We start from the raw sequence: 19,222 nt of genomic DNA on the forward strand, positions 1-19,222 counted from the left end.
CTGGGCTGGCCTGTGACTCATCTAACAAATACAATGCAGTGGAAGTAGTTGCATAACTTTTGGATGGACCCTTTAGGAGGGCTGGCAGCTTTCTCTTCCTCCCTTTTAAATGACTCATTTCTGTGAGTCCTGAGCACCAGCCATGTAAGAAGTCCAGCTACCCCCTTGGAGTGACCAGAAACTCTACTGGAGAGAGAAGGCCAGAAATTACATACAGAGGGAGAAAGGAGCAGATGTCCCTGCCTCCCAGCTGAGCCTCCTAATGATCCAGGCCTCATCCACCACTCAACCACAGCCGCACGAGAATTCCCAAGCACGGGCAGAAGAAAAGCTGCTCAGCTAAACCCAGCCAAGCCACAGAAACACGCGATAATCAAATGTTGGTGGTTCTCAGCCCCTAAGTTTTGGGGCAGTTTGTTATGTAGCACAGATGACTGAAACAACTCTGACACAAGCTCATTTTCTCTTTTACCCTGTAGGTCAGCACTGTCACTGGAATACAAATGATGAGTTTGCAATTATAACAACATGATTACTAATTTTGCTGAAGTTAAGGCAAAGAAATGAATTCTAGAGGATAAATATACACTAACTTATGAACTGTAATAAATGTCTGTTCCTCACCTAAACATCACTGGCTTATCCACAGAATTTAAGAGGGGGACCATACAAGGTTGGGCATACTAGGGGTGTGAACACGGGGGGTCTATCTTGAAAGACTAGCTGCCACAATGTCTGCCCTCTGCTTCCCGTGAATCACATACCTCCCACATGCAAAACACACTCACCATCCAAGACCATTAAGGTATCAGCCATGAAGCCTTCAGGCTCAGAATCCAAATCCAGGACCTCAACCTCTAACTTAGGTCCAGGTGCAAATAAGGCCCCTCAGGTGTGGTTCTTTAGAGAGGGTTCCTTTTGCCCTGAAGATCTGTGAGCTAAAGAGACAAGTTATCTTCCCCCATAGCCAACATACAGCAACAAGGCGGGCACAGGATAACAGCAACAGACACTCCCATTCTATTGGGAATCCCCTGAGGGGCTTCATTATAACTACATTCAGTTGTCTTCAATATTGTGCAGACTTGCAGTCATATAAAAATTATAATTCGGCCAGGCGCGGTGGCTCACACCCATAATCCCAACACTTTGGGAGGCCGAGGCGGGCAGATCACGAGGTCAAGAGGTCGAGACCATCCTGGCCAACATGGTGAAACCCCATTTCTACTAAAAATACAAAAATTAGCTGGGTGTGGGGGTGCACGTCTGTAATCCAGCTACTCAGGAGGCTGAGGCAGGAGAATCACTTGAACTTGGGAGGCGGAGGTTGCAGTGAGCCAAGATGGTGCCACTGCACTCCAGCCTGGGCAACAAAGCAAGACTCCATCTCAAAAAAAAAAAAATTATAACTCATGTTCATGTGTATTTTCAACATGCTCATTTTGAAGGTGAATTTGTCAAGGTTGAAGGATAGAACATATTTTATTTAAGTTTGTCAGCTTGATTTATAACTTTAACTCTCCATACATACAGCCTGTGGGCCTCCATTTAGACTCCTCTTTAGGGGTGGATGTCAGTAGAATGAGTGTCTGACCAAGACAAGGGCTGGAAGAACTGCAGCAGCCAGAAGAGAAGATGGGCACTTACCAGGACCAGAAGGAACACCTGGGCAAGCACATCAGCGACGCGCAGAGGAGCAGGGCTGGGGCGGGGTACTGGGAGTCCCGCCCATCATCTGTGGGGCAGCTCACTCTAGCTTCTCCCGGTGCTCCCTAAGCCTGGCCTCAGGTCAAAGTCCACATGCAGCCCAGTGTCCACTCAGCCAGAGGCCATCGTAAGCCATCAAGGTGACCCCCGGGGCTGCAAGCTTTGGCTGCACCTCCTTGCCCTCCCCTTTGTGCACAGACCTGTCCCCCAGGCCCCAGGAAGCCCAGAGGACTTCCCAGTTGGGCCCACCTCAAAGCCTCCAGCTAGGGACACCTGGCCCTGGGATTAAGGTGAGGAACAACAACTAGAATTGAGAAAGCACAAAGAAATTAAGATGAACCATCCACAGGCACTGGCACAGTGGCTCACACCAGTAATGCCAGTACTTTAGGGAACCGAGATAAGGCGATTATTTGAGCCTAAGGAGTTCAAGACCAGCCTGGGCAACATAGTGAGACTCCCCATCTCTATTTTAAAAAAATTTTTTTTTTTTTAGAGAGTCTCACTCTGTCACCCAGGCTGGAGTGCAGTGGCACAATCTCTGCTCCCTGCAACCTCTGCCTCCGGGTTCAAGAGATTCTCCTGCCTCAGCCTCCTAAATAGCTGGTATTACAGGCACGCACCATCATACCTGGCTAATTTTTGTATTTTTAGTAGAGAGAGGGTTTCACCATGTTGGTCAGGCTGGTCTCGAACTCCTGACCTTGTGATCCGCCCGCCTCGGCCTCCCAAAGTGCTGAGGTTACAGGCGTGAGCCTCCACACCCCATCAAAAAAAATTTTTTCAGCCAGTTGAGGTGGTGCACATCTGTGGTTCCAGCTACTTGGGAGGTTGAAGCAGGAGGATGGCTCAAGCTCAGAAGATCCAGGCTACAGTAACCAGTGATCATGCCACCGTAGTCCAGCCTGGGCAACAGAGCAAGACCTTTTCTCAAAAAAAAAATAATAAAAATAAAAATAAAAATAAAAATAAATCCATCCACAGGCACTATCCAGCACTCACAGAGAACAAGCAGGTGGGGAAATGACCAGGGGTCCTGAAACCCTCAGACAAGGCCAAAACTTGATTTAGCCACTAGCGGTAAAGACAGAGCTGGCCTCCCCCACAAGTCCTTCAAAAGAGTGGGGGCTATTAACCTGACACCTGGACAGGTACAGAATCAGAGCTGTTTGGAAGCCCACTCACCAAGAGAAAACACTATCACATTCGAACAGTTAATCTGAACGCTAAGAGTTTCTGCAGGGCTCAGACAGAGCCTCTGGCTCCGCATGGGTGTGCAAGGATCCCATGTCAGTCTTGTGACCATGGAAGTGCATCTGCTTATAGGTGGGAGATTTCTTTATGCCTGGGTGAAGGTCTGTGACTGAGCCTGTGTGGAAGGCAGTGGGTGTCTGTGAGCAGAATCGCCACTGGTTGCATGTGCAGACTCCCAGGCCTGACTGCCTGGCCTTGAATCCCAAGTCTACCAATCACTAGCTTTGTGACCTTGAGTTGACCTCTATGTGACTCAATTGACCTCTATGTGGTGGTAAATAACCATACCTGTCTCATGCAGTTGTTGCAAGGATGAAATTACATAATCCTTTCTATAGTGTTAGAACAATGCCCATGACATAGTAAATTTCCAATAGGTGTTAGCTATAATTATGATGTGTGACTGTGTATATCTGCATCTGCAAGTATAAATTCAAGTGTATCTAGTAAAGGTTTAGGGGTGTCTTTGTCTTTGTTTATGAAGATACACTCATCTAGGTGTCTGTGTCTGTGTTTCTGTGTGTCCAGTGATAAGAACAACTGGCATCTACTGAGTGCCTTCTATGTCAGGCAGTAAGTTCTACAGGTATTCACATGGAAACATACACATACGTGGATATAAATGGCAAGCACACATCCAGCCTGATTTACTATATCATAGGCATTGTTCTAACACTATAAATAGGATTAAGTTTGGGAGGCCGAGGTGGACATGTTACCGGGGGGTCCTTGCTCCCAGAGCTCCCAAGATGGTGGCCGGCCGCTTCCAAAATGTCTGCGGGCTGCTTCCAAGATGGCGGCAAGCCTCACGTTCTCTGACCTGGGGTTCTTGGCCTCACGGATTCCAAGGAATGGAATCTTGGGCCATGCAGTGAGTGTTATAGCTCTATTAGAAGCCATGGGTTACGGAAGAGAACCGTGGAACCCAGTGAGGAGTGTTCAGCTCGATTAGGACGAACCCAGGCACTTAGCCCTGCAGGAACAATGGCAAGCCTTTAGCCCAATCGGGAGCGGCAATGGGAGCCTCACTGGATCAGGAGCACAGCGGACACCCTGCCAGATCTGGAGGGATGGAAGTCAGTGGCGGGTCTGCGACAGTGGCAAACAGCAGTGGTGGACGCTGAGCAAAAGCTCAACTTGTGCCATAACAAACACCGACCAGAAGAGAGTGCAGTTGCAAGATTTAATAGAGTGAAAACAGAACTCCTGTACAAAGGGAGGGGACCCAAAGAGGATAGCCTGCTGCCTGCTCCAGTGCCTGGGTTTATATCCTGATCACTGTCCCTCCCGCTGTGCTCTCAGATGATAGATGATTGACTATTTCTTTATCTCCTGTTTTTCCCTAATTAGCATTTTAGTGAGCTCTCTTTACTACCTGATTGGTCAGTGTGAGCTAAGTTGCAAGCCCTGAGTGTAAAGGTGGATGCGGTCACCTTCCCAGCTGGGCTTAGGGATTCTTAGTCGGCCTAGGAAATCCAGCTAGTCCTGTCTCTCAGACAGATCACCTGAGGTCAGGGGTTCGAGACCAGCCTGGCCAACACGGCAAAACCCTGTCTCTACTAAAAATACAAAAATTAGCTGGACATGGTGGCAGGCATCTATAATCCCAGCTACTTGGGAAGCTGAGGCAGGAGAATTACTTGAACCAGGGAGACGGAGGTTGCAGTGAGCTGAGATCGTGCCACTGCACTCCAACGTGGGTGACAGAGCCTAACTTCGTCTCAAAAAAAATGATTAAGTAATTTCATCCTTGCAACAACTACATGAGGTAGGTATGGTTATTTACCCCACATGGTATGAGGTAGGTATGGTTATTTACCCCACCCCACCCCCATATCCAGACGCATGTGCCAGTGAGTACCTGCAAGTCTGGTCATCTGCCTCAGCCCTGCCCAGTAAGACTCCCTTCCTGAGGGAGTAACGTGAGGGAAAGCAGTGAATGAAACCCACCACCAGCCCCTTGCCCAGGTTCCCTATTGGCTTGAATTGCCCATGTTACATTTCCTCCCGTAGGAAAGAACAAATGAGGAGCCTGGACAAAAGCCCACCAATGACAGCCTTCCTTTCATCCTATGAATTGGTCTTGCCTTGGCCCTGGGCTAAGAGCCTCCTTTTGAGAGTCCTTGAGCTCTGCAGGGGTTCCTACTAGGCCAGGCCATTACATAGGGGTGTTATTTTTTTTCTTCTTTTTTTTTTTTTTTTTTTTTTTTGCTGAGTGGCATCTGCTTCTGACTCATGGCATATCCTCTCTGGGAAGGACAGAGCCTAACACCAGCAAGATAGTGAGTTCTCCTTGTGGATGAACCCCCCATGTTTTATGTGTTATGTCTTCTCTGGTTGCATTAGCCAATGTTGGTAACATTTGAAGCTTAAAAGGATGATATTTGAAAAATTTGGGGCCAGGCACGATGACTCACACCCGTAATCCCGGCACTTTGGGAAGCTGAGGCAAGGGGATTGCTTGAGGAGTTCAAGACCAGCCTGGGGAGCACAGCAAGACCCCATCTATTAAAAAAAAATTAGGCCGGGCACGGTGGCTCAAGCCTGTAATCCCAGCACTTTGGGAGGCCGAGACGGGCGGATCACGAGGTCAGGAGATCGAGACCATCCTGGCTAACACGGTGAAACCCCGTCTCTACTAAAAATACAAAAAAAAAAAAACTAGCCGGGTGCGGTGGCGGGCGCCTGTAGTCCCAGCTACTCAGGAGGGTGAGGCAGGAGAATGGCGTGAACCCGGGAGGCGGAGCTTGCAGTGAGCCGAGATCCGGCCACCGCACTCCAGCCTGGGTGACAGAGCAAGACTCCGCCTCAAAAAAAAAAAAAAAAATGGCCGGGCGCGGTGGCTCAAGCCTGTAATCCCAGCACTTTGGGAGGCCGAGACAGGCGGATCACGAGGTCAGGAGATCGAGACCATCCTGGCTAACACAGTGAAACCCCGTCTCTACTAAAAATACAAAAACTTAGCCGGGCGAGGTGGCAGGCGCCTGTAGTCCCAGCTACTCAGGAGGCTGAGGCAGGAGAATGGCGTGAACCCGGGAGGCGGAGCTTGCAGTGAGCTGAGATCCGGCCACTGCACTCCAGCCTGGGTGACAGAGCGAGACTCCATCTCAAAAAAAAAAAAAAAAAATTAGAAAAGTTAGCCAGGTGTGGTGGCACACACCTGTAGTCCCAGCAACTCAGAGGCTGAGGTAGGAGGAGCGCTTGAGTCCACGCATTCGAGGTTACAGTGAGCTATGATCGCACCCCTGTACTCCAGCCTGGGCAATAGAATGATACCCTGTCTCTTAAAAAATAATAATAATTCTGTTGCCCGGCTGGAATGTAGTGCTTTTCTCTTTTGCCTTGATGGGTACATGATCTTCATCTTCATTGGCCTGAGGCATGCATCTCTGCTTAAAGAGAAACCGGGATTAATGTTTGATATAGACAGAATGCACAGAAGAAAAAATGTGGTGATGTTTGGCATTTGACATGCAAAATAGGATTATGCTGCAGATCAAAAGTCTTCTAAAGCAGGCTCTTCTCTTGAGAGCATGTTTCCTGGATTCTCTCATCCCTCTCCTTGGGTGTGGCCCTGGAGTTTTATGTAATGGATGACTGAGCAAGAAGAGGAAGAGTGTTGGTCCCCTCCTTCCTGCCCAGGGGATGGTACGAAGGGGATTAGAAGGATAACAAACAAGCAGAGCCAAGCACTGGCCCACTCACCCCTCCCCGAGAGAAAGAAGCCCTTGTCCCCAACTCACACTGGAACTCTGGGAAGAAGTGGCATCCCAGGCAGCTGCAAACTAACCCGGCCTCTGCCTCCAGCACCAGGGCTCCCCGGTAAGGGAGAGGCACCACTGAAGGTCAGCTTTCAAAGCCAACTTCCATTCCTGTGAGCCCGCAGCCCTGCCGGGGCCACAGTGGCACAGCTAGGAGGAGGGGCCCAGGTGCCGGAGGGCGGGCCAGCCAGGGGCGCCACAGGGGCTCTAGTCAGATCAGGAGGGACTGCACCATGAGTTTCATAAACTCAGCTTCTAGTATGATCAGTGTCCCCAGAAGGGGACCTTGCTGGGTCCAGAGGACACCACAGCCCAGGATCCCAACTCATGCCTCCTACCAGATGCCAGACAAGCTGCCCTTGTCTGTCTACAACACCCCAACAGCACCACACTGGGAGAAGCTGGGGAAAGCAGTCTGAGAACTAAGCATTTTATCCAAGAGAAATTAATAAGATCACTTAACAAGACCGGCTAAACTCTCTGGCCCCAGGTGGTTTAAATCAAGTTGAAAATTTCATTGCTTTTCTCACTTATCATCAGGCAGGGGTTGGAAGAAAAGCCAGATTCATTATAGACTCATAAATAAGGAAATTACCTTTTTTCTGCACAAATAAATTACAGAGTGAATTAAGTTTTCAACCCTGTTGCACACACAAAAATAGAGGAGTTCCTGCTGCCCCACTGCAATGCCGGCTGACTTTTCCAACCAAAGACAAGGGCCCAAGCCTTCTGGATCCCCAGTTCCCTCCTCCAGGTGGTGGGGAACACAGCTGTGGCAGAGAGAGGTAAGGTCCCCCTTGAGCCTGAGTGGTCACATTAGCCCTCTTGGGCTCACGCTCCAGGTCCTGCCCTCCTGGCTTACCTGCGGGTTTTTTTTTTTTTTTTTTTTTTTTTTTTGAGGGGAGGAATGAGGTTTTCATTCTCTTTCCAGGCCCTTCCCATTCAGGGCATTTCAGATCCCTCCTTCTCCTGACCCCTGAATTGAATTGGGTGAAGAATGGTCCCCTGCCCTACACGCTGCATGTCTGGGAGAGGCCGGAGGTGGAGCCGGCACATGCAAAAGCAATGCTGCCACCTGCTGGCGCCACGAAGAGACACAGCCCAGGTGGGCAACCAAACCCCATTAGGCCTGGAGGAACTGCACCAGGATGTCTTGCAGCTGAATGGTTTCTTTTTCCAATGCAGCTTCTCACCTCTTCCTTCATTTAGTCATCCAGTATGCTGGCTGGAACAAGAACATCATCCCATTTTATGGACGAGACAACTGACACCCACGAAAGGGCAGAATGCTGATGAGCTCACATGTGTGGGGATGGCTTGAAGGCAACTCTTAGTCTCCTGCCTCCCAGCCAACAGCTGTGTCCCCTCCTCAGTGCTCAGATGAGGTGTCCCAGAAATCGAGGGACCCCTATGAACAAGGTTTACAGGGCCATCCCCAACATCCAGGGAGGCAGAGTGAGGGAGGAGGGCACCAGGCAGTAATGCCCACTCTGCAGCTGGCTCAAGGCCTGATACACGTGTACAGCAACTCCGTTTCCCAAGGGTTCACATACCTTCCGCACAGATTTTGTATTTTTTGTAGAGAAGTGGGTTTGTCCTGTTGCCCAGGCTGGTCTCGAACCCCTGGGCACAAGTGTGATGTTGCTTTTCCATAAGGATCTGGAAGAGCCGAGTCCTGGCCTAGGCCCGTAAATGAGTCGTAACCTACAAAACAGACGGTGAAAGAGGCAAGAATCATTTTCCCAAATGGCAACTGCAGGCGGAGTATGTGGGGGGACCTCACAGAGATGTGTGGTCAGCAGGTGTGTGATGACCGGGACGCATCCTCTCCCGCTGGGTGCTCAGCACCCAACTCTCTCATTTGCTCCTGGCTCTTCCAGCCCAGGCCTTCACTTGGCAGAAACAGCCTGGAGGACAGAAAAAGTGTCTCCTCTCTGCCCGAGACCCCTCCCACCCGCACAGACCATGGGGGCGCAGCTCTTCCCTTTTCCCGGCGTAGGAGATGACTGGGCCGGTGGGAAATCCCATTATTCCTCGGCAGCGGTCCATGTCCCTCCTGACAGCGGTCAGCGGTCACCCTCACTATCAGGACTCTGCATTGTCCCAAGCCTCCTCCTCTCCAGACCTCCTTCGCACCTCTCCCCTCTCTTCTTGTCCTGGTAGGGTCCAGGAAAGGCTGAAAGCTACAGATAGGCCCCACGTTGCCCCGCAGGCTGCGGATGAAATCGCCGTCGGAGGCTGGTCCTGTGGCCGGCCCTGCCTGGCTCTGGAGCAAAGTGAGACTTCTATGGCAGAGCCGCAGCGCCACCGTGTGGTAGAAATCCGTCTGCACGGCCAGAAACGGCGGCTCAGAGCGGGCCCACAGAAATCCTTACAATAAATAGTTCACTGTCGAGGCCGGTGCCAGCGACACGGGAGTGGTAAATGCACCCCCTTGATGTTCTCGGTGTTTGGGTCTTGCCTGTGACGGTGGGAAAAGAAAATGGCCTTGCTGTGCTACAACCGGGGCTGCGGTCAGCCCTTCGATCCTGGACCAATTCCGATGACGCTTGCACATGCCACCCAGGTGTTCCAATCTTTCACGATGCATTAAAGGGTTGGTCTTGATGTAAGAGAAGAACAACTGATTTGTCTGATTTCTTAAGCATTGTAGGCTGTGCAAAAGGTAGACATAATAGTGAGAAGCCGCCTGAGCCAGTCAAACCTGAAGTCAAGACTACTGAAAAGAAAGAACTACTTGAACTGAAACCCAAATTTCAGGAACACATCATTCAAGCCCCAAAGCCAATAGAAGCAATAAAAAGGCCAAGCCCAGATGAACCAATGACAAATTTGGAATTAAAAATACCTGCCTCCCCAAAACAAGCACCTGATAAACTTAAACTGTCATCAGGAAATGAAGAAGATAAGGCCGGGCGCGGTGGCTCACACCTGTAATCCCAGCACTTTGGGAGGCCGAGGAGGGCAGATCACGAGGTCAAGAGATCGAGACCATTCTGGCCAACATGGTGAAACCCCGTCTCTACTAAAAGTACAAAAATTAGCCGGGCGAGGTGGCGGGCGCCTGTAGTCCCAGCTACTCAAGAGGCTGAGGCAGGAGAATGGCGTGAACCCAGGAGGCGGAGGTTGCAGTGAGCCGAGAGGGCGCCACTGCACTCCAGCCTGGCAACAGAGCAGACTCCGTCTGAAAAGGAAGAAAGAAGGAGAAGGAGAAGCGGCTGGGTGCGGTGGCTCACGCCTGTAATCCCAGCATAATCCCAGCTCTTTGGGAGGCAGAGGCGGGCAGATCACGAGGTCAGGAGATCCAGAATCTCCTGGCCAACATGGTGAAACCCCGTCTCTATTAAAAATACAAAATATTTGCCGGGCATGGTGGTGCACACCTGTAGTCCCAGCTACTTGGGAGGCTGAGGCAGGGGAATTGCTTGAACCTGGGAGGCAGAGGTTGCAGTGAGCCAAGATTGCACCACTGCACTCCAGCCTGGCGACAGAGTAAGACTCCGTCAAAAAAAAAGAAAGAAAGAAAAAGAAAGAAAGAAAAGAAAGAAGAAGACTGATGAAATTAAGATTTGGATTTCATGTAAGAATGGAGGGTGTTCAAAGATATATCGGGGTCTAGGGAGTCTAGAAGAAGTCTGTGTGTATCATTCTGGAGTACCTATTTTCCACGAGGGAATGAAATACTGGAGCTGCTGTAGAAGAAAAACTTCTGATTTTAATACATTCTTAGCCCAAGAGGGCTGTACAACAGGGAAACATATGTGGGCTAAAAAGGATGCTGGGGAAAATGTTGTTCCATGTAGACATGACTGGCATCAGACTGAAGGTGAAGTTACCATTTCAGTATATGCTAAAAATTCACTTCCAGAACTTAGTCGAGTAGAAATACATAGCACGTTGTTAAATGTGCACATTGGATTTGAAGGAGAGAAGGAATTTCATCAAAATGTGAAATTACGGGATGTGACTGATGTAAAGCGAATTTATGTAACTATGACTGCAACAAAGATTGAGATCACTATAAGAAAAGCTGAACCTATGCAATGGGCAAGACTTGAACTGCCTGCAGTCAAAAAGCAGCAAAAACAAAAAGACAACACAACAGATTGGGCGGGACATGGGAGGAGGCTATTACGTATTTCAGAAATCTTAATACTGTGTGAAGTGGTGGCTTGCTGCTGTCATCTTTTGTTTTGTTGTTGTGTTACTCAATCTGGCATTTCAGGGTTAACATTAGGTTCTTAAAAATGCCAAAGTCAGTTTATCTTTTTGAACCTCTCATCTTTCTTTTGTGTTATGTAAGATTGATTATTCATTTCTCCTTACTGGTAGGAACCATAGTTGTGTCCCGTACTTGAAGAAGCTAGAAAATAGCCCACAACCATAATTGCAGTATTTCTTCATATTTCTCTGTTAAGCAGAGAAATATTAAGGAACATGATTTTTACGTCTTTCTATTATTCCATAATTAGTAAAGGAAGATGAAATGTCAATTTTTAATCAGTTTTTTCATGGATTTGTGTTTTTACATTATTTGAAAATATTTAAGAAAGAGGAAGTTCTGCAGTTTTTTCTATGTGGGATGATTACTTTTTTAAGGAGGATTAATTTTGAGGCAGTGTAGTTAGTAAAGGGGAATATATAAATTGTTTAACAAATTAGAATTTGTTTACAATAATTGAATTTTTAAATTATGTCAAAACTTACATTACTTGCCAAGCAGTATGATGTAAGAGTATAGGAAACATAAATAAGAATACAGAGGTATCAATTTGGTTAAAATTCACCATTTTATAAGACTAAGCAATAATCTTAAAAATCTCTTTCCTGAATATTTAAATGTGTTTGTATGGTGTTATGACTAAATTGTTACTGATTTAGAGATTAAACCCTCTTAAAAACCTTTAATTAGTTACATATAGAAAGAAATTATAGGCCGGGCATGGTGGCTCATGCCTGTAATCCCAGCACTTTGTGAGGCCAAGGTGGGTGGATCACGAGGTCAGGAGTTCGAGACCATCCTGACCAACATGGTGAAACCCCATGTCTATTAAAAATACAAAATTTAGCCAGGCGTGGTGGCATGTGCATGTAGTCCCAGCTACTCGAGAGGATGAGGCAGGGGAATTGTTTGAACCTGGGAGGAAGAGCTTGCACTGAGCCGAGATCGCGCCACTGCACTCCAGCCTGGGTGACAGATCGAGACTCCATCTTAAAAAAAAAAAAAAAAAAAAGAGAAATTACATATATCTTGCCTCCTTGATGAAAAACTATATAAAATTATAGACTTAAAAGGTTTGTGGAAATACATTAGGATATCAGAAAACTAAATGCATGGACTTGCTTTATGACTATCTATGACATGTTAAATAAAATAGTTTAATTCTTTTTTTAAAAAAAAGGTGGTTCACTGTCTAGTCACTGGGGTCTTCCCTACATCCCAAGAGAGCCCCATCCCCCTGGACTGAGGGACATCTGTCAAGATAAGGTCCCAGCCACATCTCTGCCCCCCATCCTCCGCCTCAGCAAAACACATAGAAAGGGCCGGGTTTCTGAGTCAGGTGGATTTTGTTGCTCCCATCTCCTCCGTTTTGCAGATGTCTGAGCTTGGGCAATTACAGAACCATTATCCAGCCTCAGTGGCTTGTCTCTAAAATGGGAGTCAAAAAAGGCTTCTGAGGAATAAATTAGGTAATAAAAAATGTAGAGCAGCAGACAGTTCATTGCAGGTGTCTAAGAAACAATGGTTTCCTTACCCTTCTATCTGGGCTTAGAGCCTGAGAAACCTAGACTGGCTCAAAGGCAAGGCCAAGAAGGCAGCCAAAAACCAATGCCTAGGATAAGAAACCCCCTCAGCTCCTGCAAAAAACCATTCTTCACTACTTCATCAGCTACCCCTTGCCTCTCTGAACATCTTCCATTAGAGCAACAAACCAACCTGGTTTGCCAGGCACTGAGGAATGTTCTGGAAGTTGAGGCCTTCAGGGCTAAAACTGGACAAAATGGTCACCCAGTCCTTGTGTTGCCTCACAGTCTAGCTCCAGGACTTCATCAGTAGACTTGATAGAATCTCTAGGGCCGTAACCCAGGAACGTGCTTTGTAACAAGCTCCCCAGATGATTCTTATAAACACCAATGTCTGCGAGCCACGGCTCCAACACTCTCAGGCTGTGGTTTCTCATTGGCATGTAGTGCGAGCATTACTCTTCAGCCCATCAGGATGCCACCTGAGGCAGGGCACGCACGTGCTTGGGGATGAGACCTTGGAAAGACTGAAAAGAATTTTCTAAACACCAGGCTTCAGCCCTGAATCTGCAAAGCACACCCGAAGCACCTGGACACGTGCCCTCTTCTCAGCTTTAGAGTATGTGCCCGTGTGCTGCTTCTCCACTTTCTGCCATTCATTCATTAAATATTTGTTGAGTACCTACTAGCTTGGCCCAGTAGGAACTGATATCCTAATGATGCAAGATAAGCAATTAACACTTGTATAAAAGTGTAATAAATTTAGATCATAGTAAATATAATGAGAAAGAGACAAACAGAATAATTTGGTGGGGAGAGACTATGTTCAAAGGCATCTCTAAGAAGGTGATATTTGACTGAGCCCTGATGTTTGAGCAGCTAGCCATCCTAAGATGCCGGGGAAACTGCTCCTGGGGAAGGAATGGCCATTGCAGAAGCCCCAAGGCAGAAACAAGAACTAGGAAGACAAGAGCAGGTGGAGCATAGCAAGCTGGGACAGAGTGAGGGGAGCTGAAGCTGACGAGGTGGGCAGCAGCCAGTGCAGACACGTGGGGCCATCTGGACCACTGTAGGTAGGCCTTTGTATTTTATTCTGCATGCAGTGGAAAGCCATAGATGGAGTGGAAAGCCATAGGTGGCATTAAGCAAGGAAATGACAGAGTCTGACTTGTGTCATTAAAGGTTAATTTGGGCTTCCGTATGGAGAAAGGATTGAAGAGGGACAAGAAGTGGAAGTTGGAAGCCAGTTAAGAGGCTCCTGCAATCGTCTAAGTGGGACATAACAGAAACTGCAGATGGGGAGAAGGGCAAGGATTCAGGAAACAGATTGGAGGAAGACACAGGGCTTGCTGATGGATTAGATGTAGGAGGAGTTAGAAGGGTACAATCAAAGCTGTCTCCCAAGTTTTTCAGTTAGAATTGGGTGAATGGATGAAAGGACCATTTTGTGGAATGGGAAGGACTAGGGGAAGCGCATGTTTGGAAGAGGAAAAAAGCCAAAGTTGTGTTTTGAATATGTTAACTTTGAGTCCTCATAGTGGAAATGGCAGGTGTGCTGATGGAGGGGCCAGGCTTTGTACAAAAGCACAGGGAAGGACATGCTGACTTTATCCCTGGGCCAGTTTAACAGATTGAAAGATTACAATAATTTTTGGTTTAGCCTCTTCCTTCTAAAGAAAATTCTCATCAAGAAATTTGAAAATTACCACAAAAAATAAGAAGCAAGAAACTCATTCCTATCACCAGAGAAAATCACTTCACTAGAGGAAGATATGAATGAAAGAAAGAAGAAAGGAAAGACCACAAAACAACCAGAAAACAAATAAGAAAATGGCAGAGGTAGGTCCTTATGAAGAATAACATTGAATGTAAATAAACTAAACTCTCCAGTCAAAAGACACAGACTGGCCGAATGGGTAAAAAAAAACAAGACCCATTGATCTGTTGCCTACAAGAAACATACTTCACCTGTAAAGACATATGGAGACTGAAAATAAAGGGATGGAAAAAGGTATTTCATGCCAATGGAAACAAAAAAAGAGCAGGAGTCACTGTAGTTATATCAGACAAAATAGATTTCAAGACAAAAACTGTAAGAAGAGGCAAAGAAGGTCATTATATAATGAGAAAGGGGTCAATTCAGCAAAAGGATATAGCAATTTTAAACATATATGTACCCAACACTGGGGCACCCAGATATATAAAAGAAATATTATTAGAGCTAAAGAGAGAGATAGGACCCAATACAATAATAGTTGGAGACTTCAACACACAACTTTTAGCATTAAACAGATCTTCCAAACAAAACCTCGACAAAGAAACATCAAACTTTATCTGTACTATAGACCTAATGGCTCTAATAGATATTTACACTACATTTCATCCAAGAGCCACAGAATACACATTATTTTCCTCGGCACATGAATCATTGTCAAGGATAGACTATATGCTAAGTCACAAAACAAGTCTTAAAACATTCAAAAAATTGAAATAACATCAAGCATCTTCTCTGACCACAATAGAATAAAACTAGAAATTAATAACAAGAGGAATTTTGGAAACTATACAAATACATGGAAATTAAACAATATGCTCCTGAATGACCAGTGGGTCAATGAAGAAATTAAAAAGAAAATTGAAAAATTTCTTGAAACAAATGATAATGTAAACACAGTATATCAAAACCTATGGGATACAGCAAAAGCAGTACTAGCAGGGAAGTTTATAGCTGTAAGTGCCCACATCAAAAAAGAGGAAAAAATTCAAATCAACAATCTAATAATGCATCTTAAAGAACTAGGAAAGCAAGAGTAAACAACCCAAAAATTATTACATAGAAAGAAATCATCAAGATTAGAGCAGAAATAAATTAAATTGAAATTTAAAAAATACAAAAGATCAATGAAACAGAAAGTTTGTTTTTTGAAAAGTTAAACAAAATTGACAAACCTTTAGCCAGACTAAGTATGAAAAAAAGAGAGATGATCCAAATAAATAAAATCAGAAATTAAAAAGAGACATTACTACTGTTTTTGTGATACCACAAAAACTCAAAGGGTCATTAGTGGCTACTATGAGCAACTATATGCCAATAAATTGGAAAATTTAGAAGAAATAGACAAATTCCTAGATGTGTACAACCTACCAAGATTGAACCAGGAAGAAATCAAAAACCTGAACAGACCAGTAACAACTAATGAGATTGAAGCCATAATAAAAAGTCTCCCAGAAAAGAAAAGCACAGGACTTGATGGCTTCACTGCTGAATTCTAACAAACATTTAAAAGAGTACTACCAATCCTACCCAAACTATTCCAAAAAACAGAGGAGGAGGGAATACTTCCAAACTCATTCTGTGAGGCAAGAATTACCCTGATACCAAACCCAGACAAAGACATATCAAAAAGAGAAAACTACAGGGCAGTACCTCTGATGAATATTGATGCAAAAATCCTTGACAAAATACTAGCAAACCGAATTCAACAATATATTAGAAAGATAATTCTTCGCAACTAGTGGGATTTATCCCTGGGAAGCAAGGATGGTTCAACATAAAACATCAATCAATGTGATACATCATATCAACAGAAGGAAAGATAAAAACCATATGATTATTTCAACTGATGCTGAAAAAGCATTGGATAAAATTCAACATCCCTTCATAATAAAAACCCTCAAAAAAACTGGGGATAGGCCGGGCGCGGTGGCTCACGCCTGTAATCCCAGCACTTTCGGAGGCCGAGACGGGCGGATCACGAGGTCAAGAGATCGATACCATCCTGGCTAACACAGTGAAACCCTGTCTCTACTAAAAATATAAAAACAATTAGCCAGGTGTGGTGGTGGGCCCCTGTGGTCCCAGCTACTCGGGAGGCTGAGGCAGGAGGATGGCGTGAACCTGGGTGGCAGAGCTTGCAGTGAGCCAAGATCAAGCCACTGCACTCCAACCTGGGGGACAGAGTGAGACTCCATCTCAAAAAAAAAAAAAAAAAAAAAAAAAAAACTGGGGATAGAATGAACACACCTCAACATAATAAAAGCCATGTATGATAGACACACGGCTAGTACCATACTGAATGTGGGAAAACCGAAAGTCTTTTCTCTAAGATCTGGAACATGGCAAGGATGCCCACTGTTACCACTGTTATTCAACATATTACTGGAGGTCCTAGCTAGAGAAATCAGGCAAGAGAAAGAAATAAAGGGCATCCAAAATGGAAAGGAAGCAGTCAAATTATCCTTTTTTGCAGATGATATGATCTTAGATTTGGGAAAACCTAAAGATTCCACAAGAAAACTATTAGAACTGATAAAAAAAATTCAGTACATTTGCAGAATACAAAATCAACATACAAAATTCAGTAGCATTTCTGTATGTCAACAGTGAACAATGTGAAAAAGAAATTGTTAAAGTAATCCCATTTACAATAGCCACACATAACATTAAATACCTAGGAATTAACCAAAGGAATGAAAGATCTCTATAATGAAACTATAAAACACTAATGAAAGAAATTGAAGAGGACACCAGAAATGGAAAAATATTCCATGTTCACGGATTGGAAGGATTAATATTGTTAAATGTCCATACTACCCAAAGCAATCTCCCAGCCAATGCAAGACTCTCTTCTCCCAGCTTCTGCTCCATCACTTTTTTCTTGGTAGAGATGGGGTCTCACTATGTTGCCCAGGCTGGTCTTGAGCTGGTCTTGAGCTCCTGGGCTGAAGCAATCCTCCAACTTCAGCCTCCCAAAGTGCTGGTACCACAGGCATGAGCCTCAATCACTCAGCCTCAATCACTTTTAAATCTGGGAAATGCACTCCATTGGTCAACCCATCCTATTTCTCAACAGTGCTAATTACTTTAAAAATAAGTTTGCCTCCTTGTCGTCATCACCCACGGGCTCTAGTTCTAAGCTCATATTCTTTTCTCTTTTTTTTTTTTTTTTTTTTTGAGACTGAGTCTCACTCTGTTGCCCAGGCTGTAGTGCAATGGCATGATCTCAGCTCACTGCAACCTCCACCTCCCAGGTTCAAGCGATTCTCCTGCCTCAGCCTCCTGAGTAGCTGGGATTATAGGTGCGCACCACCACACCCGGCTAATTTTTGTATTTTTAGTAGAGACAGGGTTTCACCGTGTTGGCCAGGCTGGTCTCAAACTCCTGACCTCCTGATCCACCTGCCTCGGCCTCCCAAAGTGCTGGGATTACAGGCATGAGCCACCGTGCCTGGCCTCATGTTCTTTTCTCTAGGGCAACACTGTCTGTGACTATTTCTTCTTTCACAAATATTTGAAAGCAGCTCAGAAATCCATCCTCAGTCCTCTCTTTTCCAGGATCCATGTTTCTTGGAGTTTCAACCGCAGTCACCATGGATGACCTATTGTTAGAAGAAACGGAGGGGCATCTAGTCCCCTAGATCACTAAGGTCAAAAGTTGTTGTGCCAAAGATTTACTGGGGAAAGACCGAGAACCAAAATAAGGAAGCAAAGCTCCTTACCCCACCAGGCTTTCCCAGAGCTTAGACTCTACCCCAACTGCCTGCCTGTACCCCCTGGGGGGGACTCAACCAGCAGGGAGAATCCAGGCAATTAAAGGTAATTCAGTTTTACAGTTCAAGTTAAAAAGAAGAAGAAAATAGATAAGATAAAAATAAATGTAAAGAAAAAAAGAAGATTAAAAGGAAATGAGTGAAAAGACCTTAGTCTTAGACAGAGGAATAGGCAGAATGAAATTTTCAAAGGGAAAGAATATACTCATTAACAAAAGAGTTTTTATCAGCACCATAGGAAAGGTAAAACTAAAATCTCAAAAAAATAAAAATGAAAAAATTGTAAAAAGAGGTTTTTGGGTTTTGTTTGTTTGTTTGTTTTGAGAGCCTCACTCTGTCACCCAGGCTGGAGTGCAGTGGTGCACCTCCCAAGTGGCTAGGATTACAGGCACCCATCCACCAGCTAATTTTTTTGTATTTTTAGTAGAGATGGGGTTTCACCATGTTGGCCAGGCTGGTCTCAAACTCCTGACCTCAAGTGATCCACCCACCTCGGCCTCCCAAAGTGGCATGAGCCACCATGCCCAGCCAAAAGCTAATTCTTTGAGAAGATAAATGAAAGTAAAAAACCCCTAACCAAACTGATTTTTTTAAAAAGAGAGAGCGAGAGAGAAAAGATGCAAATTACCTATATTAGGAATTAGAGAAGGGACATCACTACAGATCTTACAGATAATTTAGAAAGATAAGGAGAGGGACTATTGTGAAAATTTTATGCCAATAAATGTAAGAAATCAAATGAAATAGACTTTTTGAAAGACACAAAGTACTTAAGTATACTCAAGAATTAATAGATAACCTCAATAGCTTTACACATATTAAACTCTTAAACTTACAGGATTTTCAAAACAAAAAACCTTCTCACAAGGAAAACTGTAGGCCCACAGAACTTCACCGTGAATTCACAAAATATTTAATAAAGAAATAGGGCCAGGCCTTGTGGCTCACACTTGTAATCCCAGCACTTTGGGAGGCCAAGGAGGGAGGATCATTTGAGCCCAGGAGTTTGAGAACAGCCTGGGCAACATGGCAAAACCCTGCCTCTGCAAAAATTACAAAAAATAACCAGGTGTGGTGGCATGTGCCTGTAGTCCCAGCTACTTGGAAGGCTGACATGGGAGGATCACTTGAGTCCAGGAGGTTGAGGCTGCAGTGAGCCATAATTGCACCACTGCACTACAGCCTGGACAACAGAGTGAGACCCT

The 19,222-nt window shown here is 45.4% G+C and overlaps 2 protein-coding genes across 4 annotated transcripts in view; both read left to right on the plus strand.

The window, feature by feature from the left end:
- LOC126934205 (cytochrome c oxidase subunit 7A-related protein, mitochondrial) overlaps positions 1–19,222 on the plus strand; it is a 723,522-nt gene that overhangs the window by 215,852 nt on the left and 488,448 nt on the right. The window lies entirely within an intron of this gene.
- On the plus strand, positions 8,688–10,967 carry LOC126934416 (cysteine and histidine-rich domain-containing protein 1-like). Its single transcript, XM_050755224.1, has 2 exons — positions 8,688–8,881; positions 10,166–10,967. Exons 1-2 carry the CDS (start codon positions 8,688–8,690, stop codon positions 10,965–10,967), a joined length of 996 nt encoding a protein of 331 aa, XP_050611181.1.

The sequence above is a fragment of the Macaca thibetana genome, chromosome 13 (genome assembly GCF_024542745.1).
Source record: "Macaca thibetana thibetana isolate TM-01 chromosome 13, ASM2454274v1, whole genome shotgun sequence".
Taxonomy (NCBI): Eukaryota; Metazoa; Chordata; class Mammalia; order Primates; family Cercopithecidae; genus Macaca; species Macaca thibetana.

Coding starts and splice junctions, on each gene's coding strand:
- LOC126934416 (XM_050755224.1), top strand. CDS start 8,688: ATGGGGGCGCAGCTCTTCCCTTTTCCCGGCGTAGGAGATGACTGGGCC. Junction 8,882..10,165: donor TCCCCTCTCTTCTTGTCCTG/GTAGGGTCCAGG, acceptor CTGGGAGGCAGA/GGTTGCAGTGAGCCAAGATT.